Source organism: Triticum dicoccoides, chromosome 3A (assembly GCF_002162155.2).
Source record: "Triticum dicoccoides isolate Atlit2015 ecotype Zavitan chromosome 3A, WEW_v2.0, whole genome shotgun sequence".
Lineage (NCBI taxonomy): Eukaryota > Viridiplantae > Streptophyta > Magnoliopsida > Poales > Poaceae > Triticum > Triticum dicoccoides.
Window position 1 is genome coordinate 732671019 of NC_041384.1, and position 26967 is coordinate 732697985.

The 26967-nt window shown below is 45.2% G+C and overlaps 2 protein-coding genes and 1 long non-coding RNA gene across 3 annotated transcripts; 1 reads left to right on the top strand and 2 right to left on the bottom strand.

Moving 5' to 3' along the window:
- Nucleotides 1-479: 479 nt before the first annotated feature.
- On the bottom strand, nt 480-2297 carry LOC119273555. Its single transcript, XR_005134904.1, has 5 exons — nt 2177-2297; nt 2007-2079; nt 1394-1503; nt 1089-1175; nt 480-494 (listed from the first exon to the last, which is right to left on the bottom strand). It is a non-coding gene; the product is annotated as an uncharacterized LOC119273555 (long non-coding RNA).
- LOC119273166 lies at nt 2297-4533 on the bottom strand. Its single transcript, XM_037554430.1, has 5 exons — nt 4502-4533; nt 3289-3715; nt 2996-3194; nt 2528-2699; nt 2297-2303 (listed from the first exon to the last, which is right to left on the bottom strand). Exons 1-5 carry the CDS (start codon nt 4531-4533, stop codon nt 2297-2299), a joined length of 837 nt encoding a protein of 278 aa, XP_037410327.1.
- Nucleotides 4534-17157: 12624 nt separating this feature from the next.
- LOC119270558 (EP1-like glycoprotein 4) lies at nt 17158-18967 on the top strand. The gene has a single exon (XM_037552564.1). The coding sequence runs from the start codon at nt 17272-17274 to the stop codon at nt 18688-18690; it is 1419 nt and encodes a 472-aa protein (XP_037408461.1). The 5' UTR covers nt 17158-17271; the 3' UTR covers nt 18691-18967.
- Nucleotides 18968-26967: the final 8000 nt, after the last annotated feature.

Sequence of the window (26967 nt, forward strand, 5' to 3'; positions counted from 1 at the left end):
AGCAACGGACAGGTGAAGGACTCATGGTTGAAGGTCCACTTGGAGCCCGACCACATAAAGATCCCACCGTTCTTTGAGTCTGTGTCCATATTCAAACGCATACTGGAAAAAAGGCCTTGGCAAAAAACTTTTCGTCATCTTAATTGAATCCGGCAGAAAGGGTCATCCTGGGGATCGGCCTCCACTTTCTGCCATGGCGTATGGAACCAATAAACTAATTCTTTGGTCGCCCAGTTGCCTCTTCCAATGCTTTGTGTACTGTCAGGCGGAGAAGAAGAATTTGGGAGTATTTCACTTCCAATACCTTGGGAGCTTCCCTTGCTGTACAAGGACATTAATGTACTTAAATCCATGCCATCTCCTCTTTGAGAACTCAGGCCATAGTAGCTCTGCAAAGCTGCTCATTGCAAACTCGGCCTATTCCCTGTGTAGACTTGTCGCAATCTAGTAAATTCACAATGTCCCTGTTTTGCTGGATGTTCGGAGGCCACGCTCTGAAAAAAATAGAGAATAGGTTAGAACAGACTATTATATTTACATACCATGTACAGTTGTACACCAACTTAAATAGTCAAAACATGGGTGAAGCGTCGTGATGCAAAAAGCAAGGAAGGAAACACTAGACCCTAAACAGCGACAATATTATGAACTGCTAAAAATGAGTTGTCTTTATCTGACAAATAGTTTGGACTTTGAAAATCAGCGTGAACAAGAAAACAGGTTGCAGTTAAATATGTAACTGACAAAAAATCAACAACAATGAAACTTATGGACTCTGTGCTACAGCATGGAAGAGAAAAAAACCAAAAACACAAGGAACACAGTAACATTAGGAATTCTTCTAGCTTAATGCTCATGTACATACAGATTGTGCTCTATCTCTGTTGTTTTGAATAATGTTCAGAGCTCAGTTTCTTTGCACAGATGTTCAGAATTCATACAATAATTTGCTACAGAAAAACAACACGTTTTTCAGAGAATTAGCTCATTCTCTTAACAATGAAAGCTGCTGATTTCCTTGCAAATGTTCAGTGTTTATAGAAATAACTTGCTACAGGAAAACAAAACAATGTTCAGAGAATTAGTACATTCTTGAAGTAGGAGTAGCGAGAATCTGCTACCCTTGGTGTTCTGTGGTTCTGTGGTTCTTGTGATCTGAGAATGAATTTCTCCTCCTACAGAAAAGCACAAGAAAAAATTAGGAGTAGCGAGAGAAATGAGTTGTTCCTTGCTAGTAAGAGGTGGTACACTGATGTAAAAATAATGACAGCTGCTGATTTCTTTGAACAATGCTAGGAGTACCAGAAAAATAATGGTAGCTGCTAAAAGGGGGTAAATTGATGTAAAATAATGGCAGCTGCTGATTTCTTTGAACAATGCTCGAAAGGAGTACCGAAAAAAATGGCAGCTGCTAAAAGGGGGTAAACTGATGTAAAATAACTCAGCTTCGGAAGGACTAATCCGGAGCTGATTTCTGTCTTGTGGGTCTATTTCAACTACGACCTGCAAAAATGGTCAAAAGGAGTAGCAGGCACCAGATTAGAAACCTAAAAATTTATAACTAAACAAAATCATAATTTATGAGAAAAAAAATTGAAGATGACACCGCAAGTACTAAAAAATGGGACAACACATACAAGCATGCATATTTCATATAAAAAAATAAATTATGGTGGGTAACAGAGATAATTCAGCACACCAATGTCTCATCAAGGATTAGCTAAGAATTCTCCTAGCTTAATGCTCATGTATATACCAATAGACTGTGCTCTATCTCTGTTGTTTGAATAATGTTCAGAGCAACAGTATCTTTGCACAAATGTTTACAATTCATACAATAATTTGCTACAGAAAAACAAAACGATTTTCAGAGAATTAGCTCATTCTCTTAACAATGAAATCTACTGATTCTCTTAACATGTCTGAACTGACGTCGTTATTTAGAATTCAGCTGGCCACATATTTTTTTGCTCTGCATGTCTGAACTGAATAAGTGAAGATGCTACCTGCAGCAGGGAAGGGAGCCATTGACAGTCAGCAGGCAGCAGGGACCTTGTGCAGTGCTCGTCATGCCAGCTGCTGCCGATGCTTGGAAACGAACGAATAAATTGCAAATCTTTGAGGCTAAACAGATGAATGGGGAGCATCGAAAGGGGCGGACCGAACCGAACCAGACCTTGGGAGTCGACGCCGATGGAGAACAGTGTACTGTGTACAACATGATTACACTTTGATGGAAGTCAGGCGAACTTGAGGCCAGCGTACACCGCAGCGTCGCCCAGCTCCTCCTCGATCCTCAGAAGCTGTTCCAATTAGAAAAAGAAAAAACTGTTAGTGTGACTTTTTTTAAACAAACAAAACGCTGCTGAAACAAAGCATGAACAAGATAATGCTTGAATGGACAGATTACACTAAACGGAATAATGAACCATGGGATTAAATACTTTATTAAATCATTTGCAAGAAGGTTTTGGCCAAAAAAGGAGTCGGCATTGCTTCAGCACCACATACAAGAAGAGCTACTTGCCTGGTTGTAGTATTGTACTTGGCAAGACGCTGTGAACGGCAGGGAGCCTCGGTGTTAATCTGAACGTGTTGCAGATGAAGAAACAGCGGTGAGTCAGTCAGTCCCGCCTCCGGCATCGATCCAAAGGAGCAACAGTTTCTTTGCAAATGTTCAGAATTCATACAATAATTTGCTACAGAAAAACAAAACAATGTTCAGAGAATTAGTACATTCTTTAACAATGGCATCTGCTGATTTCCTTGCATAGTGTTCAGTATTTATAGAATAACTTGCTACAGAGAAACAAAACAAGCAAGCTGTGCTGCTCCCTGTCAAATCATCTTCTTCCTCATGCTAAAAACAAAAAAGATTTTCAGAGAATTAGCTCATTCTCTTAACAATGAAAGCTACTGATTTCTTTGCAAATGTTCAGAATTCATAGAAATAATTTGCTACAGAAAAACAAAACAATGTTCAGAGAATTAGTACATTCTTGAACAATGGCAGCTGCTGATTTCCTTGCATAGTGTTCAGTATTTATAGAATAACTTGCTACAGAGAAACAAAACAAGCAAGTTGTGCTGCTCCCTGTCAAATCATCTTCTTCCTCATGCTGAAAACGAGCAAGCTGTGCTCTGACGGCATCATCAGAGCAGAGCTGCCAAAATCGCCATCCCTGTGCTGCTCCCTGTCAAATCTGGGTGTTCGTGAGCTCGGAGACGGTGGCCGCTGTCAGCCATGGACTCATCAGAAGGAAGAGGGGAGGGGGATGTGGGTAGTACCTGGAAATCCTCGGAGGCGACGCCGAGTCGCGGACGCCGTTGGGGAGCTTGGTGATGCGGGTGGGGACGACGCCCGGGGGGAGGTCCAGCCCGGGTAGGAGGCGTAGGAGCAAGGTCGAGCACGCCGCGGAGGCCGTATGGTCGCCGGACAGGCACCGCTCGCCGTATTGGCTGCTTCCGCCCCTGGACCTCGCGGAGCCCGTGCAGTCGCTGCGCCTCGCCGTATTGGCTGCTGCTGCACTTTGATCTCACGGCGCTCGTGCGGGCGCGGCGCCTCGCCGTATTGGCCACCTCCCTCGCGGCGCTCGTGCGGGCGCGGCTCCCGCGCTGACCTCGCGGTGCTCGTGAGGCGCCTCGCCGAGGAGGGGGCAGCAGGGCAGCTGCAGTGGAGGAGGGGATGGAAAGGGGAAAGGGAATAGGCGGACGACTGGGCTTTCCAGAAAAGGAAAAAAACTAGAAACGGAAAGGGAATAGGTGGAACGACGAGCGCGGTCGGAATCGATCGCTCCCGCGATCGATCGCCAAGGAGTCGTTTCGTAGTAATAGTATCATAGATTGCTTCATTTATTAGCTCGTAGACTCATCTTGTTTTGGAAAGCGTTATGTTACAGTAACATATTATGTTACCACCTCTCATTAATTACTTGCCACATAAGCAGAATTTTCTCGAAGTGCGCTATGTTACTAGCTAAGTTACTCCTACTATGACTAGCCTAAGCTGGTAAACGCCCGAGTCGTCGCACGAGCCTGCATGCATGCATGCATAATGGCAAGTGGGGCCTACTCGCCACAGCTCGGACCAGCTCGTCCATTCCACTCCCGACAGCATACAGCAGCACAAACCACCGCCCCCCTCCTCGCCCACCACATCCCCGCAAAAAAAAACTCATCCCACCACACAGTCAAGTTCATAGTAAACACATCGAAGTTCTTGACTCCTCACCAATGGCAGATAAGCAAAGCCCATCACATTCTTGCTCCAACCGCAGGGGCTCCATTCTGGGTCTGACTTGCTACAGGTGCTCCCATGATCTCGCAAGCCCTAGACGATCCTAATGAACAATTTGATGGCGCAGGCAAAACAACACGGTATCTTGCGGCCCATTTGGAGCAGTCGGGAATCAAGCTACCAGTTGATCTAAGAGTAGGAAAATCAAATCAGATTTGCACGGTACGGGATACACAAAATGAGGAATTTTAAAACCAAACTAACCTTAGCTGCCCGTCCATGTCGACGAACACCATCTCGCTACAAGGCAATAGATGGATCTGAATCCCCGAGCGACGACCAGTGTAGCTATTTGTTTCGAGGTCGACTAGCACGTCCTGGCCGGCTAAAGTTTCCAGTGTTAAGCGGGCCCTACCTGATATTTCATGCAAGCCACTTGGTTGGCCAGAACGAGCTGGACCATACAACCTATCCCACGCAAAACGGACCTGTTCTGAGTTCGACCTGGTCCCGAGAATTCTGGAACAAGTCCTAAAGGTTTTGGGGGCGCACGACTTGAGATACTGGACCGTAACGATAGTAAATAGCTACCACATGCGCGTAGTATATGTTCCACATATTGTTCGTTATTACACGCTGTCACTCTTTAGTGCCATCACGATGCATGCAGTGTATGGCTTGGATAAAGTGCGCCAATACCGCCATGCACTGAAAGTGTGCTCCGAGCTAAGGATACCCTACCTAGGGATATGCCGAATTTAGCTCCGATAGTGGCTTCCCATGCAGGTCCTGCTAGGTGAACGTCGTGGATACATGGGAGTTCAGATCGGTTTCGGCGCTGACTCAACTGACCACATCACCCAAGTCAAGATTTACGCTCCAGGTCGGATCACCAGGGATTGGACGAGCTTCTTCATCAGCATCAACCTCGATCGCAACCAGGATCGTGGAAAAATTCATCCACATGGTTCGGGGAATCAACATCAACAATGCTCTCGTGCGACCGTGCATAAAATATGAATGAAATAATCATTTACGTTCTCCCCCATCCTCTATTATCACTTCACCGATCCCTTCGGTGGGATTGTACGAAATTGAGTCTAGAATAACCCTGTTAAATTTCATATCGATCCAATGATGGGATCTTCGGCTATCTTCGAAGTATCGGGGCACTATCAGATCTAGACAGAAATGCGCACGAGTTCGGAAGAAGGAGGCCCGCATCCAACATACATTGGAAGATCCAACCATCCAGATTGCACGGAATTGTCATGGTTGCTACCCCTCAAAATTCCAGCTTGATCTGACAGTTCAAACTTCGAAAAACATTCGAAAAGTGCATCAATTTTGGAACTTGTTTTCCGCGTGAAAACAAATATGATCCAAGTTCATCTTTACTAGTGTGGAACTCATAGCTTCGTTGAACATGTGGATGGCCTTGGCAGCTTCCTCACCGGTGGCCATGCTGACAAAGATGAAGCCCGGCCGTGACTCCAGTAGGTAATTTTGTCATAGCGGAAGGCAGCAACGGCGTAGGCCGTAACCGTGGAGGAGTGAGGAGCTTGGTGGTGTTGGTGTGGTGTGTCAGTGTTCGGTCGTAGTTGTGTGTAATTGCTTACCCGCTACTTTTTTTTAGGTGTGTCTAGAACTCTGCCGACTGAGACTTAACAAAGTCTTAGTCGAGTGACTTCAGCATGTTTTTTTTGCTACAAGCGGCACGGCTGGATGCTACAAACGGCGATGAAAAATGTTGCGGCGGCATTGCAAGCAGCAACACTAAATGCTACAACTGTTCTAACTGAAATGCTACAACCGTCAATGAACGATATTACAACCGGTGAGATGACATGATACAACCGATGATGAACGACATGCTATAACCAGCAAGACGGATGTTGCAACCGGTAGGAAAAAATGTTACAAACGATGGCATAAAATGCTGCATGGTCGACTGAGACTTGTTAAATCTCAGTCGGCTGATTTTTACTAGGCCCTTCTTTTTTAGAAATTCCTTGTCCGTCACTCCTCCTACCTATTAGGCGGGACTTAAACTTTTTTTAGGTGACTAGCAAAAGGGCCCGTGCGTTGCAACGGGAGAGAAAAAAAATATCATAATCTCCAATGTAATTATGTAACACTTTTTTAATTCAATTCTTGCAAACGTCAGAAATAAAATTACATTGAGTATTTCTTTTTGGACTATGGAATTTGGACGTATCATAGCAATGTTTGTCATGACCCATTTCAGCTCTCCGATGAAAGAGTCTTTCAATCATTTTTATTTTTTTTGTTCAGAAAAACATGAATATATATTTAATTTGAGAAGGTGTTTTATCTAATTTTTGAGAATATTTTCAAAATGGAATTATTTTTGTGGTGACTAACATTTTTTTAGAATACTATGTTTCATTTGTAATAGCTTTTGTGAGAGCATCAAACTATGATCCATCCTAAACATAATTTAAAAATGATTAACATACAAGATAATAGCATATTTAAAATCTACATATTTTTTTGAGAAATTTTCATGTATAACATGTTAGATTTGAAGTTAGGATTTGACAGATATCAGTATTTTTAAAACATTTGAACTTGAAAAAAAATAAACAAAGAGAAAAAAGCAGGTCAGGTCGAGCAGCAGTTACATGATGCAACCAAAAGAAAAGAAAGAAAAAATAAGAGGGAGAAGGGATTGAACCCAGATCTACAGGACGCAAGACTCAAACTCCAACCAGCGGGCCAAGAACATATGCTTGCAATATTTGAGAGTGTTGCTGGATATGAACCAAACACAAGGTGGATGCAACCGGCATTCTCACTTACCGGTAGCATAGCGGGTAATTAGTGCGAACTTCGGGGGCAATTTTTCTGACGGATGACCAGAAGCACTATTTCCTTTATGGGTTTGCTATTTAACAGTCAAGTGTTTTTCAATTCGTCAACATTCAAATTTGTTTCCGTCCGTTCTCCTGCGGAGATTCGCGCTAGTTTTCTTTTTTTCTTCGTGTTGGCGCCCTGTTTCCTCCTGTTGGTTTTCTTTTACCGGGTTCGGTTTTTCTTTGTCTCAACCCGTAACCGCGCCCGTCATGTTGGCTTTTGTCCTGTTTGAATTTTGGAGTGGGTGTCGTTCCCTTTCATTTGGTCATTCTGTTTCGATAAGGCCGAGGGAGAGAGCTCGAGCGGCGGCGGAGAGGAGGCGATTCATGGTGATTCCGAGCTATACCACCGTTGGATTTTGATTTCTCCTCCCTTTTCTCTTCATTCCCCGGCTGCCGAGGTTGGTTTCCCTTGTCTCTCGCGTTCCTCTTGGTCCTGTAGTTCCAGATCTAGGCGAGTTTCGTGGTCGTGGTTCGTGGATCGTCTGTTTGCTGTTGTTCGTGGATCTATGGTAGGTGTTGCCGTGTTGTTCTAGTCTGCCCTTCGTAGTCCGCCCAATTTCCCCCCTCCATTCTGCTCGCCTGAGTTGTGTAGGAGCTTGTAGTTGCGGGTTCTAGGTCTATAGTTGTGTAGGAGCTTGTAGTTGCGGGTTCTAGGAGCTTTATTTGTGGTTGTTTTTCTCCCCTGACGTGTGCTAGGCTTTAGTTTTGTCTATTTTGTGCTGTAGATGGTGGAGGTACACGTACTGGTAGTTGCAGCGGTTGATTTGCCTTTTAATTGCAGTGGTGTCTGTCCCCTTTCTGTTAGATGATAGTTGTAGGTGGCTGGTCATGATTCCCCCCGTAACTAAGGTGTGTCTGAATGTGTTTCAGGAATCTCACTGAATTTGATGCTTGTTTTCCACTGAAATTTCCGGTTGAATTTCAGTTTCCTTTCTCTGTATTTTGTAGGCTATTATTAGTGTACTTACCTTGTAACTTGCACTATTATATGAGTGTACTAACTATGTAATTATTCTGTAATATCAGTGTATTTATAGTCTAATATCAGTGTATTTACTTTGTTACTTGCACTGTAAGATCATTGTACTAACTATGTAATTACACTGTAGTATCAGTGTACTTACATTGTAAATCACAGTGTACCTTCAGTTTAATTTTACTCTGCAATCCTAGTAATTTCAGCATGTGGTTAGTTAGTTATGCAAGTGGATCTCTGTGTATTGTAGCTCAAAATTACTGTGGATCTTACCCATTTCAATGTAACTATTGTAATATGTTTGCAGAACCTCCCCGTCCCTACTTTTACAGTGTAATACTCCCATTTTACAATGTAATTCTCTCATATTTTTTGTAATTACTGTGTAATATGTTCTAGTAGTATGACTGTGTAATTACAGTGTTATACTCCCATATTACAGTGTAATTCTCATAATTCTCCCATGTTTGTAATTGTTGTGTAATTTGTCCTAGTAGTACTGTGTAATTTACAGTGTAGTACTTCCAAATACTGCCAGAATTACAATGTAACTTTCCTCCCAGAATTATTGTGTAATTTATCATCCAATTACAGTTAGCAGTGTTCTGTAATTTCCCCCTGATTCCAGTGTAAATCCTGATTACAGTGTCCTGAGATATGCAAGTTTTCAGTGTATTATGCCATGGAATCACTGTGTAATTTGTCCTAGTAGTTACACAGTAATTTAGCCCAACTACTCATGTTTTTTACAGTGTATATGCCCAGACTTACAGTGTATTATGCACTAGAATCATTGTCTACTATGCCCAGATTTACAGTGTAATCATGCCCAGATTTACCTATTTTTTGTAGTGTAATGTTCATGCTTTAGCTCTGTAACTTTCAGGTTTAGATTTATGGGAAAGCTTCGGAAAGTCTCTCACGAGGACGTTCCGTTAGTGTCATCTTTTGAGAGTGCAGATCATACTCGTGAACCATTCGTGCCTAATGACTTTGCGGAAGATTGATCATATCTAATGTCTACGGTAGTTATTTTTCTTTTATTTTTTTCTAGTTATATTTTCTTTTTGAGTTTATGTAATCAGTTTATTTATTTTGGCTTTGTCGTCTTTTTTCCTTTTTTCAGGAACTTTTTGATGAAGGAGCCTTTGACAAAGCTCTTTTCAAGTTCTATGTTAATCAAGTTGGTTATCTGCTTTCTCTTTCTTGTTCTTGTTGTTTTATGTTGTTGGTTATTTTCTCTTGTTGAGGTGACTTTTGGCTTTATGTTTTTTCAAAAAGTAAAATCACTGAGGAAGAAGTTATCATCTGCTGGTAGAAGAAATGTGGTTAGTAATTTTCCTCTTGCCATGATGCTCTCGTTCAGTATTAGCTTGTTCATCTTATTATTTACTTTTTTAGTGCACTTCTTTGGTATCTATTTCCTTTTTGTTTGTTGTAGAGGCAGAAATGGTCTACTGATTTCCCGACTTGTCCGACCTTCACCAGATATTTCTGGAAAGTTTTTCTCTGGGGTAGTTGATGGCATGTGTGATAGGTATAAGGGTGTCATTCAGACCTATGGCATGGGGTGTCTTCTTAATTTTGTTAGGACTGAGGTTGCTCTTAGGCTAGTTAAGTGGCTTGCCAGTAGGTTTGACGTATCTGCTTCTGAGTTCCAGTTAAAAAAGAAGTTCATCCCAATCACCAAATATGACATTCACAATATCTTTGACCTCCCAGTAGATGGCGAGCCACTTCTTTGTGATCCTGAGTCAGGCCGTGATTTTGTCCTCTCTCATTTCAATCTGTCAAGTATTCCTCCAGTTTCTTTCTTTGCCAACAAGCTGAAATCTTCTGAAGTTGAGTTGCCTGACGACGACATTTTCATATGCTTCATGATTGTTGCTTTCTCCTTATTTCTATGTCCAAACTCTAGCCTCAGTCCTAGTCCAAAGTATCTACATATCAAGGATTATCGCTCTGTTTGCAAGCTCGATCTGTGGCAATTTGTTTATGAGTGGTTGATGTCTAGTATTAAGAAATTCAAGGATTCTACTAAAGTTGCTTCGAAGAGATCTGTGACGTTTGGTGGCTGCCATTACGCCCTGGCTGTTGTCATATGTAGATCATTCCACTGATCATGTAGTGTCTTTTTTTCTTTCCTTTTTTAACCTCGTTTGTGTTCGTTGTTATAGGTTTCTTACCATGATCATCTCAATTTCAGTCCCCACTCTGTCCTTGATGTCAAGTCTCGTCTACTAGCATGGAGAGGTAACAAAGTCAAGTAGTTTGCAGAGCTTGACAGAAACAATAGCCGCTCTTATGGGAAGAGGCCACTGAAGGCTTTTTGTCCTACAGTTCATTTGCAGGTAGTATTGTTCATTTTCTTTATTGCTTTTGGTTATGTTTTTAATTTTCTTCTGGTGTGTGTAAACTTGTTTCTATTTTTGCAGGAGCGTGTTGATAAATCTACAACAAGTAAGGATGTTGATTTTCCTCCTCGCAATGCCTTGTTTGCAGTGACTGTTCTGAATTCTTTTGGCCCTCGGTTTGGCTCCAAGGTACTTGATATGTGTATATTTCCATCTGTAGTGTTTTCATATATGTAGTAATCAGTGTTTACTTTGGCTTTTTTGCATTTTTTATTACTTGTCTTATTTCTCGGTTGTTTATTTTTTTCAGATTGCTCAGGAACTTCTTGAGCTTGTTGAGGATAGGAACAAAGTAAACCCAAGATATTTGTTGATTGGTCAGAGTCTCTTATTATTGAGGTGTTGGAATGTTTGTCCCGGTGGCCTTTGCACGAAAACACTGCTCCTGCAACAAAAGTTTCTGTCAGCGAGGATACTTCATAGAATAAATTCTCTTTTGGTTAGTTGCATTTTTTCCCTTGTATTTTTGCTTTCTCATTTTATGTATTCATTTTGACTTTTATTAGTTTAGTTTTTGTGTCTTTATTTACTTTATCTCATTTTTGTTGCTTTGTTTCGAGATGTTGTGCATGCAATAAGTCTGTTTCTATTCAGACCGTTATTCCTGATAAGAAACGTGCAAGCATTGAGGATATTCCATCCAGTGAAGTACATGTAGAGATTCCAAATGTAGGCTAGGCTACCCCTAATGCTGCTCGTGATGTTACTGATGGTGGTATTCACAATCCAGTGTTAATCTCTAGTACTTCTACAGCTCATAAAGCGGATCAGGTTCTTTTTCTTTTTTAGTCATCTTTTTTATGGTTCTGGATAGTTCCAGTGTTAATTTTTTTTCATGTAATTGTTTTGTCCCCTTTGTTTTGGTAGAGTGTGTCAAATCAAGACACAATTCACTCCTTGTCTATCTTCGGTGAAGCTAATGCTGAAGCTGGTACTTCAAAGGATATGTTCTCAGCAAGAGCAGATTCATCTCATGGTATTTTTTGTTTTAATTTATTTGCATATATCCTTTGTCCTCTGCTTTTCCTTTTTGAATTGATTGTTTATCTTCTTGTGTTTATTCTTTTCTTTTTGTAGGTTATTTTCCTTCAGCAACTGGATGTGCTATTCCTGTCATTGGTTATAGCATGTTGGAATCAGGTATTCACTATGTAATTTGCCCATAGTTTTCAGTGTAATTTAACATAGGATCACTGTGTAATTCTTCTTCTTGTTTCAGTATAATTCAATACAGAATTACTGTGAAATTCATCCCGTAGTTTCAGTGCAACTCATTGTAGAATTACTGTGTAACCTGTAGTTTCAGTAATTATATTAGAGTTACTGTGTAATTCTTCTCGTAGCTTCAGTGTAATTCACTATATAATTACTGTGTAATTCATCCTGTAGTTTCAGTGTATTTATGCAAGTTACTGTCTAATTGTAAAGTTTTTCGGCTATGTAATTCCCTGACTTTTTAAATGAGCCATGATTCCAGTGTAAGTTCCCCTAGATTTCACAATGGTTTATATATGTATTTAGAGTGTATTTTTTGTAAACCGGGTCAGGGTTTTGCCCGACCCGTTTTTGCCGAAAACAGAAAATAAAGTGGCTGGTGGGAGGGTTTTTTGGGACATACAGGTGTCATTTTCATTTGCTACGAAATTTGAATGTTGTCAAATTGAAAAACAGTCAAATGTCAAATAGACAGTCCCTTGCTTTATTATTATAGGAAAAAGATTAGGCCGGACTTAAACGAGCCAAGACTTATTGGCGGGGCCTTAACAAACTCTGAGAGGCCAGCTACAAAGTCTCCGGCCCACTAAAGACCCCGTCTCCGAGTCCTAGGACAATTCTTCTCACCAAGCGGCGGCGGCACCGTCACCGTCACGAACACTTCTTCTTCCTCCACAAAAACCAGAGCACGCCGCCCGCCAGACTCGCTAACACTTATTTTTCCCCATCGAATCCAAAACTCGCGCGAGAAGTTTGCAATGTCGTCGGCAGCGTCCGAAATCGACCCCTCCGTGGCGCCCCACATCGTCGTTGAGGAGTCGTCCCGCGCCGGAGGCAGCCGAGAGGAGGCGCTCCCGGAGGCTGCGGCGGTGGAAGCAGTAGTCGAGACAGAGGCAGAGCCGGCGGATGGGGAGGAAGAAGGGGAGTGCGGGTTGTGCCTGTACATGGAAGCCGGAGGCTGCAAGGAGGCGTTCGTGTCGTGGATGGAGTGCGTGCAGGCGCCGGAGAAGGCGGGCTCCGACATGGTCGACCGCTGCTCCCAAGCTATCACCGACCTCAAGAAGTGCATGGACGCCCACGCCGACTACTACGCCCCCGTGCTCCAGGCTGAGCAGACCGTCTCCGACCAAGCCGAAGCCGCCATCACTGCTGCCACCGCCGATGCAAGCAAGAACAAGGGAGAGGAATCCGCTCTCTCCCCGGACACTGATGAGACCAAGATGGAAGAAGCACTTGTCGTGTCTGCCGCCACCGCTGCCGATGAGAAGGACGTGGTGGTTGAGCAGGAGGCTACTTCCTCCACGGCCGCCGAGTGGGTGAAGAAAGAAGAAGCAATCGTCGAGAAGGCAGAGTCCTTGTCTTTGGGTAACTAATAATTGCCTGGTTAGAATTTTGAGCTCGTAATAACTAGATTGAGGCGCATGAGTCTAGTTTTTATCCCCTTGGAGGAAATTGTTGGACATGATGCGCAATTTACTGGAAAATTTCTGGATGGTTTTATATGGTAGGTTACATACTCATCATGTTTGTGCTTGATGCATTGACATTATTATATCTCTAGAACTACTCCTGGTGACCATGAAGATACACAATTTGCTTTAGAATTTGTTGATGCTTTTATATTAAAATATCGGCTACATATTCACCACGTCTGTTGCTTGATGCATTGGCATTATATAACGTTGATCTAAGTCCTGATGACTGCGATGTCTAATAAAGTGGCCTTCGGTTGCTTTGGATCTGCCATGCCGAGTAAGTTTGAAATGGATACCATAATTGATGGCCCGGCCCCGCGTCGCTCCGCTTGGGGCGACTCGGGTGGCGACCAACCCTAGCCGCCGAACCTTCCCTCCCGCCTCCCCCCTCCCCCCTCGCCGCCGCCCGAGGAGACCTCCGGCGCCGTCCGCGGGGTCGTCAAGGACGGCGGCGGCGAGGATCTGCTGCTCCCGCCTGGAGGGCTCCGGACGCCGAGGCGGCGCTGTCTCTTCTGCAAGCGGCGTCGCAGGTGGTGCCCCTTCGTTTCCTCGGGCGTGAGGGTGGCGAGGGACGGCGGGAGCTGTCGCCGGCTGCAGCGGGTGTTGCGCCCCCCTCGCTCGCGGCTGGATATGAAGGCAGTCTCCCTCCCCCACGCAGCACTTGGCCCCGCCGAATCTGGTCGTCGGTGGCCTCTGGTCGCCGGATCCGTTGTCGGGCTGCCTGGAGGTGCGGACCGAACCGGGAGAAATCCTTGGCTGGTGTGCTCTAGCCACGACGGCGGCGACATCGGCCGGTGCCGTTCCCTTCCTCGGAGGCGTCGTCGAGGTTCGTGCCCTCTCCCTCCCGCTCCATGCCCAAGAGAAATCCCATGTCTTGCTGAGACAGGTCAACAACGGCGCGGTGTGCGTCGCCTCCTTCTTGAAGGTGCCGGCTTGGGCAAGGTGGGAGAATGCTGTGGTGCTGGGCGATGGTGGCTGGGTTGGTGTGTCTTCGGCAAGGGATTTGGAGCATGGTGCTTTTGTCTCTGAATTAGTGTTGGTCCGTTGTCCTCTCGATGGTCGTTGGCCGATCTGTGCTTGCTTGCTCAACATCTTTGCCTTGGGCAAGGAGGGGATAGGGATCCTCTCCTTTGTTGGCAGCAACCAGATGCGGTTGCAAGGCCACGGAGCTGATTCTGCGGGTTGTTCTGATTCCAGTTATGGATGCTCCATTTTCTCCTTGCTGTTGGTTTGTTCAGTGACAGCTCCCTTGTGCAGTTTTTCCTCTTCGTGCTTGTATCAGTGGGCTGCGGTGTGGACTTGCATCCGGTATCCTTCGTGCAGCGATGTGTCGAGCTGAGTATCTCCCTTGGTGCTCAGAATCATGCCCTCTCCTTGCTCTAGGGAGGGCAATTTCATCTTCCGGCGGTCCGGCGCCTTTCGAGCCAAGGCGAGGGGCAAGGGTCCCCTCCGGATTTGGAGAGGAGTGGCATGTTTTCGATGCGCACCTTCCAGGGTAGATGAGGGCTCGGTTCATCGACGTTGGGCAATGGCTCTGCCCGAAGTTCCCCTCTGTTTGTCCTACTGATTATAGTTCACTTGGAGGACTCCGTAGACTACAAGCTAGTGCTTATTCTGTTTACTTCTATAGGGCGTGTAGTCTTTGGTGCTTGTAAACTGCTTCGGCATCATCATGTACCTGCAGTTTGTTTTCTTTACTGTTTCCAGTTGGTTGTATTGGTGGCCTTGTGTAATTCTTGGCCGGTTGATGGCTTTGTTAATTCAAAGTCGGGCTCTTCTTGAGCCTTCGTTCTAAAAAAAAGAGTAAGTTTGAAATAGATTTCAGCTGGTTACTCTCATTGACATCAATCTAGCTCGACTTCATTTGCCATTAAAATTTAGGATTTTAGACTAAAATCAGCCTTCTGTTGTGTCAAAAGATGGCAGATCTTTTAACTAGTCTCTTGGCCAAAGCAATAGTAAGAAACTTGGAATGCTATACGGCCAAACTCCCAAAAATAATCAGTTGCATTAACAAAACAGCAGTTACTTACATATATTATCTTATGTGAGGTTATTTTTCTTCGAATAATGGTTGGGCATGATATAGCTCGCTGAACTTTTTTTATGGTTTTATATGATATACACGCTTCATGGATTGATATTATTATATCTCTGATTAAGTCATCATGGCGAGATACTCCCAGTGACGGATGTCTAGTACATCGTCTTTGAGTTGTACTGGATGCAGACGCACGCGTTGCGGACTAGATTATGTTTTATATATTTGAAAAATACCAATTTCATATATTTCAAAAACTATCCTTTAACAAAACAATTTCACTCGTTTTCACATGACGAAATCGCATCCTGGCCCGCGGTGTCATGGCCTTGATTTTTATTTCAAAACACTGTCATTTTAAAACTAATTTGAAATAATTAGCTTCACATTGTGTAAGTAACTAGTTTCACATTTTTGGAATAATAAGTTTCACATATTTCACATGCATGAAAAACAAATTTCACTCATTTCAAAAAATTGGTTTGACTAAATTCAAAAAGGTTATTCCACTTATTTCTGAAACTATATTTCACTCATTCGGAACGTTGAAATATATAGAATGGGGCTGCGTTCCCTTACGTCATTTCGGTGTTTGATCGTCTGCCTGCTACTGGCTGGACATAGTTGACTTACAAAAAAAAATGAAAAAATGAAAAAGAAATCAAGATTTTGAAATGTGTATGAAATTTTAAAAAAATGTTCACGAAATTATAAAAAAGTTCATCAGATATGAAGAAATGTCATTGAATTTGAAAAGAAGATCATCAAATTTGAAAAAAGTTCATCAAACTTGAAAAATAGTTCATAGAATTTGATAAAAGTTCATCGAAAATAAAAAAACATTGCATTTGAACAAAAGTTCATCAAATTATTAAAAAACGTTTATCAAATTAAAAAAATCATCAATTTTGGAAAGCAGTTCATCAAATTAGTAAAAAATTCATCAATTTTGGAAAAAAAATCAGAAATTTTAAAATGTTCACAGATTTTTTCTACAAATGCAAAAAGATGGGGAAAATATTAGTTTGGGAAAACGAATTTGAAAAATAAATAAAATAACAAAAAGAAAATAAGAAAAAATTTAAAAAAATAAAACCGCCTTGGAAATGACCAACGAACCGGGACCAAAACCAACAATAAAAAACAAGTTAGAAAGCAATAGTTGTTTGATGGCATAATGGTTACTGTCATTGGCGTCGAAGAAAGTGATCGCGAGTTTGAACTGCGGTGGTGCATCTTTTTTGAACGTTTTAACAGAAAAGGCAGGAGATATATGGACCGGCCCAGCTCGCAGCGGAGGTGTGGTGCGTTTTAGGCACCCGTTTGCGAAAAGAGCTATAACAGGCACATGAAGCAGCGCCGGTCGTTGGAGGAGAGAGTGTTTGCTTCGTGGGATCTTTTTTTCCACACGATAAGTGCCTGGATAAACATGCACCCCAATGAGTCAACGTGTTCACTGTGCTCAGCGAAGAACAGTACTCCCTCCGGCCTAGTTTATAAGGCCCCTTTCATTTTGAGCCAAAGTTTGATCAATAATTTAACTAATAAAATATAAAGTATATATTACGAAAACTATATCATAGAAAACTTTTTTCAAATACAAATCCAACAATATACTTTGTGTAGCATATACTTTATGTATATATTAGTTAAATACATAGTCAAATTTGGACACAGACTACAAAATCACTACGAGGGCCTCCATCCTGCACATGCATACGGCGGGCAGTGAGCTGGCCACCGGCACAGCCCGTCGGCGCCGCCACGTTGCGTGTACGTACATACGCGCGCGCTGACGGGTCGTGAACCAACGGCACGCGGCGGGGCCATCCCGGCCGCGACGACGACTTCCACGCCGGAATTCCACGTGCTTCCTTTCCATACCGATCCCGATCCGCGTCCAGGTCGCCGCGATCCACCGATCCACCGATCGCTTATAGTATAAAAAACCACGCTCCATCGATCGTTCTTGCACCACAGTGCTCGATCCACTATCTCATCACATCACGATCAAGTCACACACAGCCCACGACGATGATGCACCGTGCTACGATCGTCGGCGTCGTCGCGCTTATCGGCGTCCTTCTCGTCGGCGGCGGGGTTCGAGCGCAGCCGCCGCAGCGGTTTGACTACCCGGCGGCGAGGGCGCCCACGACCTGGGCCAACACGGACGCCGGCCTGCCGCACCACGTGGTCTACACCGACGGCTCCGTGGCGCGCGTGGCCCTGCTGCGGCTCAACCCGGCCGGCTACGGCCCCTCCTACGCCTTCGGCTTCTTCTGCACCGGCCACGGCGCGGCCCCGTGCGCCGACTTCCTCCTCGGCGTCGCCGTCGTGTACTCCAACAGCGGCGCGCTCATCACGTCCACCACGACCGGCGTCCCGCAGGTCGTCTGGTCGGCCAACCGTGGCAGCCCCTTGGGCGAGGGTGCCGCAGCGGAGCTCACGCCTGAGGGCGACCTCGTGCTCAGGTCCGCCAACGGCTCGGCGGTGTGGTCCGCCGGCACCAAGGGCCGGTCCGTCGCCGGGGTGACCATCGGAAGCGACGGCAACCTCGTGCTGCTCGACGGGCGCAACGCCACGGTGTGGCAGTCGTTCGACCACCCCACAGACGCGCTACTCGTCGGGCAGTCACTCGGGCACGGTGCGCGGCTCACCGCCAATACGTCGGCTGCTGACTGGCGCGACGGCAGGTTCTACCTCGCCGTCGAGGACGACGCCCTGAGCGCATACGTCAACGCCACGCCGCCGCAGCGCTACTACCACCTCGGCTTCGGCGAGACCGCTGCCGGCGCCCACGCGACGTACACAAACGGCAGCCTCACGGTCTCCGCGCGGCCCGGAGCGCCGTCGCTGGCGACCATCCAGCTGCCCACCGTCGTGGCCGGCACGGTGCAGTACATGCGGCTGGAGCACGATGGCCACCTCCGGCTCTACGAGTGGCGCTCCGGCTCGGGCTGGGCGCCGGTGTTCGACGTGCTGCGCCTCTTCCCGGACGGCGGCTGCGCGTACCCAACCGTCTGCGGCGCGTACGGCGTGTGCACGGACGACACGCAGTGCAGCTGCCCCGACGCGGCCAACTTCCGCGCGGTGGACTTCCGGAGGCCCAACCGCGGCTGCGTCCCGACGAATCCACCGGCGACGTCCTGCGACTCATCGTCGCGGGGGCAGCGCGCGCAGCACCGGCTGGTGTCGCTGCCGGGCACGGGCTACTTCAACGACCACGCCACGAGCATGCGCGCCATGGAGAGGGTGAGCGAGGAGGCGTGCAAGAAGGCGTGCCTGGACGACTGCGCGTGCGCGGCGGCGCAGTTCTACTACGGCCGCGACGCCGGCGACGGGTTCTGCTACCTGCAGTCGGAGGTGTTCTCGCTGCAGACAGTGCGGACGGAGGTGGTGCACTACAACTCCACCATGCGTATCAAGGTGCAGGCCAAGTCAGCCAGGATCTGATGATGGCTCTCCTCAGCACTACACATACATGCATCACGGCAAGGTTCACGAAAAAGTTTGTTACCAATAAAGTTCTCGGTTATTTGTACAAAATCCGTTTAATTAATGTCGGACGTGAGAATGACATGAATCTTTTCTCCATTCTTTCTACGTTAAGAGCATCTTCGATAAGTCATGTAAAAGGCTCCCCTAAAATGTATTATGCAGTGTGTCTCCGGCGGATCTCGCACGATTCGAAAAGTGGTTGTCTTTGATGTATCCAATTTTTGTTCGTCTTTGTTCATGTGTCTTGAAGTTGGATCCCTTCGATCTAAGTTTCTTTTCATCGGCGAGAGATGTAGTTCTGATGCATTGGTCCCATGGGGCTTTAGTACGGCGATCCAAACTGTCTACTACAACAAGTTATGCCTGACTCTGGCGAGGGAGGGGTGATAATGGCAGCGCGCGTTCGGCTCACTTCAATGCTATGCCTGACTCTGGCGAGGGAGGGGTGATAATGGCAGCGCGTGTTCGGCTCACTTCAATGCTTGTAGTTGTTGCTAGATGGTCTACAAATGTGGATGTATTGTTATTTCTTGTGTTCGTTGTATCGAAGATGAATAAATTGAAAAAAAATTCTGAAAAAAAATTGGATATAGGGTGTCCTTATAATTTAGTGTCCCCGATACGCCCTCCTCTAAAACTGCTTTTCTTCTATTCATCTTTAAGCTAACATACAGATGGCATATGCATCTCTATTTTATATCAACATAATATTCAAATAATGTTGTTTCTGACACACATAATTCATCATTTCAAAACCACAATTTATGAAGTTGTTCAATATTCAAATTCAAATTAAAACATAACAAATGGTCTATTTTTTTCTAAGGAACCGACAGGAGCACCGTCTTTTCATTTCAGACCAGAAACGAAGAGTTTATGTACAGAGGTGACAAGTTTTTACGGGAAAAACTGCCAGAAAACTGCAAAAAGAAAACTGTCAAAATATTCAAAGTATAAACATAATAAATGGTCTAAGTCAATCAAACAAATAAATATATAAATAAGTGTATTGACTAAAAGTGACCACATGTGTTGTTCATGCCCCGCATGATTTTTGATTTACCGATGCATCTCAAGAAATTTCTGAAATCCACGTTCACCCCTCTATGGCACAACAACTGGCACATAAACTTTGTTCCCCTCGTTCTCATAGCGAAAATCTTGTTGTTGTTCCCAGTCGTCCTCTGTGATCACATAATGGGAGCACACACGCGGTCAATGATGAGCCACAAATCGTTTTGGTGTCAGAATCTTGCAAAGCCACGAACAATGGGAACGCGAGCTTGCAGAATTTCAAATGTCCGTTTGACATGCTTTCTACACGTTTCTTGATGCATCACATAGTGAATTCTCCTGTTACCTTGAGGTCTGATAGCGAAAGTGCCTAAGAGCATCTCTAGCAGACCCGTATAAGGCCCCGACCCACAAAATAACCGTCAAAATAAGCGTCCGCGTATAAAATGCTGCCCGACCACACCCAGCAAACGCGTCCAATCCGTAAAAAAATTGGAGGGGCGCGGTAAAATCCCATCCCCAACCCGCGAAAACGCAGGTTTCCGTCTCGCCCCGACGGTGCCCCGTATTCCAAAAAAGCGGTTGGCGGAAGGGGCATTTCAGCCCGTGCCCTTTCCCCACCCCCTTCCACCGCCGCCCGCCATTGGTTCCGCCCGTCCGCCGCCGGCGATTCCGGCCAAATCTGCGGGCGGAATCGCGCCAGAGGGGAGGGAGGGGGCGCCCCTACCCTCTTCCACCGAGCCGCTTCAGTGGCTCCCCGGATCCGCCATCCGAGCCGCTTCACCGGCTCCCCGGATCTGCCATCCGAGCCGGCCTTAGCCGCCGTCGCCGCCTCGGGATCCACCGCCGCAGAGCCACCGCCTCGAGCAGCCGGTGAGTTCTTGTACTTGTGCTTGTGCTTGTGCCGAGCGGTATGCATAGTTGGTTAACGCAACGATTTGAATAATTATTATAATTTGGGTGATTGTTGTATTGTAACATTGACATTTTTTCTTATATTGCGAAATAGTAATTCTGAATATGTGCATATGTGTCCAATTCAGATAAAACCACATTTGATATGCGGGCTGGCACCCGCGTCGGCCAACAAAACCATTTTTCCGCGAACTGTAAACAAGTTTTGCGGGTCGGCGATATACGGGATCTACTAGAGATGCTCTAATAAAGCTTGAGCTCCTCAGATTTAAAGTTTCAATATTTGCAAAAAATACACATATACATCTTCTATAACATTAAGGTCCCTAGTTTTAAAGAGCCCACATTCAATTGAGGTTCAGTTAGAATTGGGTCATTTGATTTTGAACGGGTCAACAATTTCTCAAAACCCTCTCATTCAATTCTTTTATACTATACACCATGCTTCCTAATTGTTAGGACCTCACAATTAATTAACGTATTCGGTTTAGAATTAGGTCAACTGATTTTGACCGGGTCAAACACTTTCTCAAGCTTTCCCATTCAATTCTTTTACTTCACCATGTTTCCTAATTTTGAAACTCTTCCATTCAATTGAGTTATTTTAATTTTGAATTTTGTTTAGATTTAGACAGGGCAAACGATTTTTCAAATCAATCAGCAACAATCGACCTATAAAAATATATCAATTCCACACATCCTCCCACCAAGTGGAAAAAGTAAGTGTCACCATGTGATATTGTAGCACCAATATAGTAGTACATGCAACCACTAACACATAATTTTTTTCCACATAAATATAGGTTGATTAACGGATAAGACAGAATCACACTACGAATGACATGTCAAGTCACCGCATTATAAAAAAAATAAAACATACTATCATCTCCCCACCCGCTAACCTAAGTATTCCCTCTATTCCAAAATATAAGGGTTATTAGTTTTGTAGAAAATCAAATTTCTTTAACTTTGACCAAGTTTAGAGCAAAAATATTGACTTTACCAGAATATGAAACAAAAAAGTATGGAGATTCATTTCATGATGAATTTAAAAATACCAATATGATATTACATATTTTAATATATATATATATAGCTTTATCAAACTTAAAAGTTTGACTTTTCAAAAAAGTAACACATCTTTTTTAAGGCGAACTAGGGTTTGGCTGGTACGCCGCCGGCCGCCGCGCGTGGGTGCCAGCGTTTTCAATCCCAGGACGGCACCGCGGTGCCGTGGCTGGTCTCCCTATCTCCGCACTGTTGTCCGTGGTGGCTGTACACCAAGGTTTTCAGGAGTAGATTGCTTTTGTCTGTTCCATCGTCCACGGCCGGAGGAACATGTCTTGCAGGGAGTTTGGTTGTCCTGTGTGTGGATTTCGTGATCTAGTCTGTGTACGTTTGGCGTTGATTTGGTCGTCCGTTGGTGTGGTACTCCATCCGTCCTGACGAACTGATCGTGGACGTCGTCTTCTGTCCCCCCGTCGGCTTTGGCGACAGCAGGTTTTTCTTCCCTCCACGGCTTGCCGGCATCAAGGGTTTCTGTTTCATTGAGATTGAGATTGGGTGGAGGACCGCCAATCCCAATGAATCTTATTAGTTGGAACTGCCGGGGAGGGGGAAATCCCGAACAGTTCGCAAAATCGCGACGGTCTCTCAGTCGCATTCCCCCACTTTTGTATTTCTTTGTGAGACCAGACAGAAAAACTGAAAAGATGAAGAGGATTTGAGGTAGACTTGGGCTGAAGGGTTTTGAAGGGGTGGATGGTAATGGACTCGGTGGTGGTCTAGCTTTGTTTTGGTATATGAGGCATGTGTGGTTGATATTCTGGATAAAGATGGTCGGTTCATTGATGCCTTGGTCCGGATTAATTCAGATGCTGAGCAATGAAGACTTATGTGCGTATATGGAGAACCACGGGTTGAACATAGACACGCGATGTGGACAAATCTCAAGAATCTTAAGAATGTTTGTGACAGACCATGGTTGGTGGTAGGGGATTTGAACGAAGCCTTGTGGGATTTTGAGCACTTTTCTGCCATGCCAATACCGGAACCTCAAATGATTGCATTCAGAGACACCCTAGAGGTTTGCGGATTGGTGGACTTGGGGTTCTCAGGGATCCCATTCACGTACGACAATAAACGCAGTGGCGCGGTAACAATGTTCAGGTTCAGTTGGACAGTGCTACATCAACTAACACTTGGCGAAATTTGTTTCCGGTCTCATCTGTGACACATGTGGTGTCCCCCTGTTCTGACCATGCAGCATTGGTACTGAGAGGGGAGCAGGAACAAGGGCATGTGAAGCCGAAGACTAGGAGGTATGAAGTGTTTTGGGAACGGAATGCAGCTCTGCCGACTGTGATAAAAGAAGCCTGGGACTCGGTGGGCTCCGTCGATAATCTTGGCAAGCTACAGGAAGCTCTACAAAAAACGATGGCAACACTGGGTTCTTAGAGCAGTAGGAAGTTTGGTAATGTAGCGAGAGAGTTGGCTAAATCTCGATCACAGCTTGAGGAGCTGATGAACATGAATGCGGGCAGACAGGAAATCAGAATAATCACAGATAAAATGAATGAGCTCATCTACCAGAAAGAAATGATATGGTAACAAAGGTCCAAATTTTCATGGCTAAAAGAAGGTGATAGGAATACAAATTTTTTCCAAAGTAAAGCTGTATGGAGGGCGAGGAAAAATAAGATCAGAAGTATCACGGACAACATTGGCAATGTTCACACTGATTTTAATGAGATGGCAAGCTTGGCTACGGAATATTTCAAGGGCATCTTTTCGGCAGATAATAACCTTGATGCTGCTGAAGTCTTGGAACTGCTAGAAACAAAAATCTCATTGGAGGATAAGGAGAGGTTATGTGCGCCGTTTGGGGAGAAGGAAATTGCTGCTGCTTTGTTTCGGATAGGGCCATTGAAGGCCTCTAGCCCTGATGGATTTCTGGCGCGTTTTTATCAACGTAACTGGAGTACCTTGAAAGATAGTGTGGTTGCGGCAGTAAAGGATTTCTTCACGACAGGAATATTTCCGGAAGGGCTAAAACTCTACTTCTATTGTGCTCATACCGAAAATTCCTAATCCCACCAGCCTAACCCACTACAGGCCAATCAGTCTATGTAATGTTACTTACAAGGTCATCTCTAAATGTCTTGTTAATCGTTTGATGCCTTTACTGGACGATATCATCTCAATTGAACAAAGTGCATTCATACCGGGAGACTGATTACAGATAATGCCCTTGTTGCTTTTGAGTGTATTCATCATATAAAACAGGAAAAAGATCCAACTAAGAGTTTTTGCGCTTATAAACTTGATCTATCCAAAGCGTATGATCGTGTGGACTGGTCGTTCTTGAAGCAGGTGATGCAAAAGTTGGGTTTCTGTCACAGGTGGGTGGACTAGATAATATCGTGTGTCACCTCTGTGAAACACTCTGTCAGATTAAATGGGACCCTCTTGGATTCATTTGCACCATCGTGTGGTCTTCGGCAAGGCGATCCTCTCTCCCCGTTCTTGTTTCTCTTTGTGGCTGATGGTTTGTCATCTATTCTCAAACATAAGGTGGCATCAGGTGATATTACTCCCATCAAAGTGTGTAGGCGCGCCCCGGGCGTTTCACACTTATTATTTGCAGATGATACTATGTTATTTTTTAGGCTTCCAAGGTTCAAGCGGAAAATTGTGAAATCAGCCGTAGAACAGTATGGTAAGGCAACCAGACAAAAACTGAATTATGAAAAATGCTCCTTATTATTTGGTAAATCTTGCCCTGCTATTGTGCAAGAGGAAGTTTGAGAAGTGTTGCATGTGGAGTCCACGGTTTTCGAGGAAAAATACTTGGGTCTTCCAACACCCGATGGTCGGATGTCTAAAGGACGATTCCAGAACCTCCAAATGAGTTTAACTAAGTGATTAATTCAGTGGGGTGATGGTCACCTAGCACATCCAGGCAGAGAAGTACTTATAAAGTCAGCTGCGCAAGCACTTCCCACGTACATCATGGGGGTGTTCAAGCTTCCATACTCTGTCTGTGATGAGCTCAGGAGAATGGTCAGGAGCTTTTATTGGGGATCGGCCAGAGGCAAAAGGAAAGTACATTGCCGTTCTTGGGAAAAGCTCATGCAACCTAAAAGCAGAGGGGGAGTCGGTTTCAAAGACTTTCGGATTTTTAATCAAGCATTGCTTGCTCAACAAGCTTGGCATCTCATTACTAGACCACATAGCCTCTGTGCTCAAATCTTAAAGGCCATGTACTATCCTGACGGCAATCTGGAGGACACAGTTTTTAGTGGAAATGCATCCTCATCATGGCAGGCTATTAGCCATGGGCTAGATTTACTGAAGAAGGGTATATTGTGGAGAGTGGGTAATGGCAAAAGCATATGAGTTTGGCGTGACAGATGGATTCCTCGTCCCTACTCCTTCAAACCAATTACTACCCAGGGGACGTGTAGGATCCGATATGTGTCTGATTTGTTGAACAACAATGGCTCTTGGAACGTGAATTTGCTGCAGAAGTATTTCTTACCTGCTGATGTGATGGAAAATTTGAAAATTAGAGCTTCTCCCAGGCAAGAGGAGGATGAGATAGCTCGGGGACCGGGTAAGTACGGTCGCTTCTCAGTTAAAAGTGCTTATGACTTTGCATTTGAAGAGGTTAATCGGGATTCAGCAACTGGTTCGAGCTCTGCTCCTGATGGCCGACGGAAAGGGTGGCAGCTAATCTGGACATGTGAGGTACCCCCTTCTTTTCGTAACTTTGCTTGGAGGATTGCTGTTAACTCCTTACCGACTTGGCAAAACAAGCACAAGCATGGTCTAGAAACTGATGGAATATGTCCGCTATGTGCGACTGAGATTGAGGATAATTTCCACCCTTTTGTATGATACCCTCTTGCTCGTGAACTGTGGTATACCATGGCAGAGGTCTGGGTCTTGCCTGAAATTAATACAATTGTTAACACATGCAGATAATGGTTACTACATGCACTAGAACCTCTCCCGGACATTGAACGATCCATGATGTTGATGACCTTGTGGCGGTGCTGGCATGTCTACAATGAAGTTGTTCATCACAAGCTTCCTCCCCCGTCTGAATCTTCTAAAAGGTTCTTGGTAAGCTATTTGGACTTGCTCATAGGGCTAAAAACTGATCTATGTGATGATCCTACTAAAGGAAAATCGATTATCTCGTACCGGCAAGAAGTAAGAACCATACAGCCAGGTCATGAGGCTAGATGGAGTTTGCCTCCGGATGGCTGGGTTAAAATAAATTCGGACGGGTCCTTTCATGATAGAGCAGCTGGAGCCGGTATGGTCTTGCAGGACGACAAAGGTGCAATCATTTTCTCTGCTTGCAGAGTGCTTTTCTCATGTCACGAAGCATTGGAAGCGGAGCTCAGTGCTTGTATGAAAGGACTCTCACTTTCAATCCAGAGAAGTGAACTGCCAGTTGTTATAGAGATGGATTCCATGGTTGTCGTGAGCTGATTCAGTCACAAGATCTAGATAGATCGATTTACTATGTTATTGTTAAAGAGATCAGGCATTTGATGAGCCTCCGTAGAACTTGTATTACTCTTGTTAGCCGTTCTTAAAATAAGGTTAGCGATAGTCTAGCTAATTTTGCTAGGATGGAGGGTAGGACTATGACCTGGCTTGGTTCAGGACCTTCAGTTTTTCTAGATGTAGCTCTGGAAGATTGTAATGACCTTTCCTTGTGAGTAATACAAGATTACTACCCGCAAAAAAAACACATCTTATATTTTGAAATAGTGTGATTATTTTTTGAAGAAACCTAAAACCATCAAACCTAAAAACAGAACGGTTCAATGTCGTTTCAAGAAGTCGTTTACGTGCGGGGGGTCAAATGGAAAATGAAAAAATGGCCTAGATTCGGCTGAATTGGGAGCAGTTCCTCTTTTTTTTTTTCCCACCTAGCATCCATATCGGGCACCGCCGCCACCCCTGCCCCGCGCGGCGCCGCCGCCCCTCCGCCGCCGCCCCTGCCCGGCGCGGCGACGCCGCCCCTCGCCGCCAGGCGCGAGGCTCCAGGCCCGCCCCTCCCTCGCCGCTCCGCGGGGCCGCACCACCACACCACGCCGCGCCGCCACTCCCGCCTCCCGCCGTCCCGCGCCGCCTCTGCTGACGGCTGGGGAGAGGGGCCGCCGCCGCCGCCTGGTCCACGTCCAACCCGGACCAGCCTCCGTCGCCTCCTCCGCGCCAGTCCAGAGTCCAGACCGGGAGCAGCCGAGCAGGAGCCAGGAGGACCAGCTTACCGGGGCGTCCGAC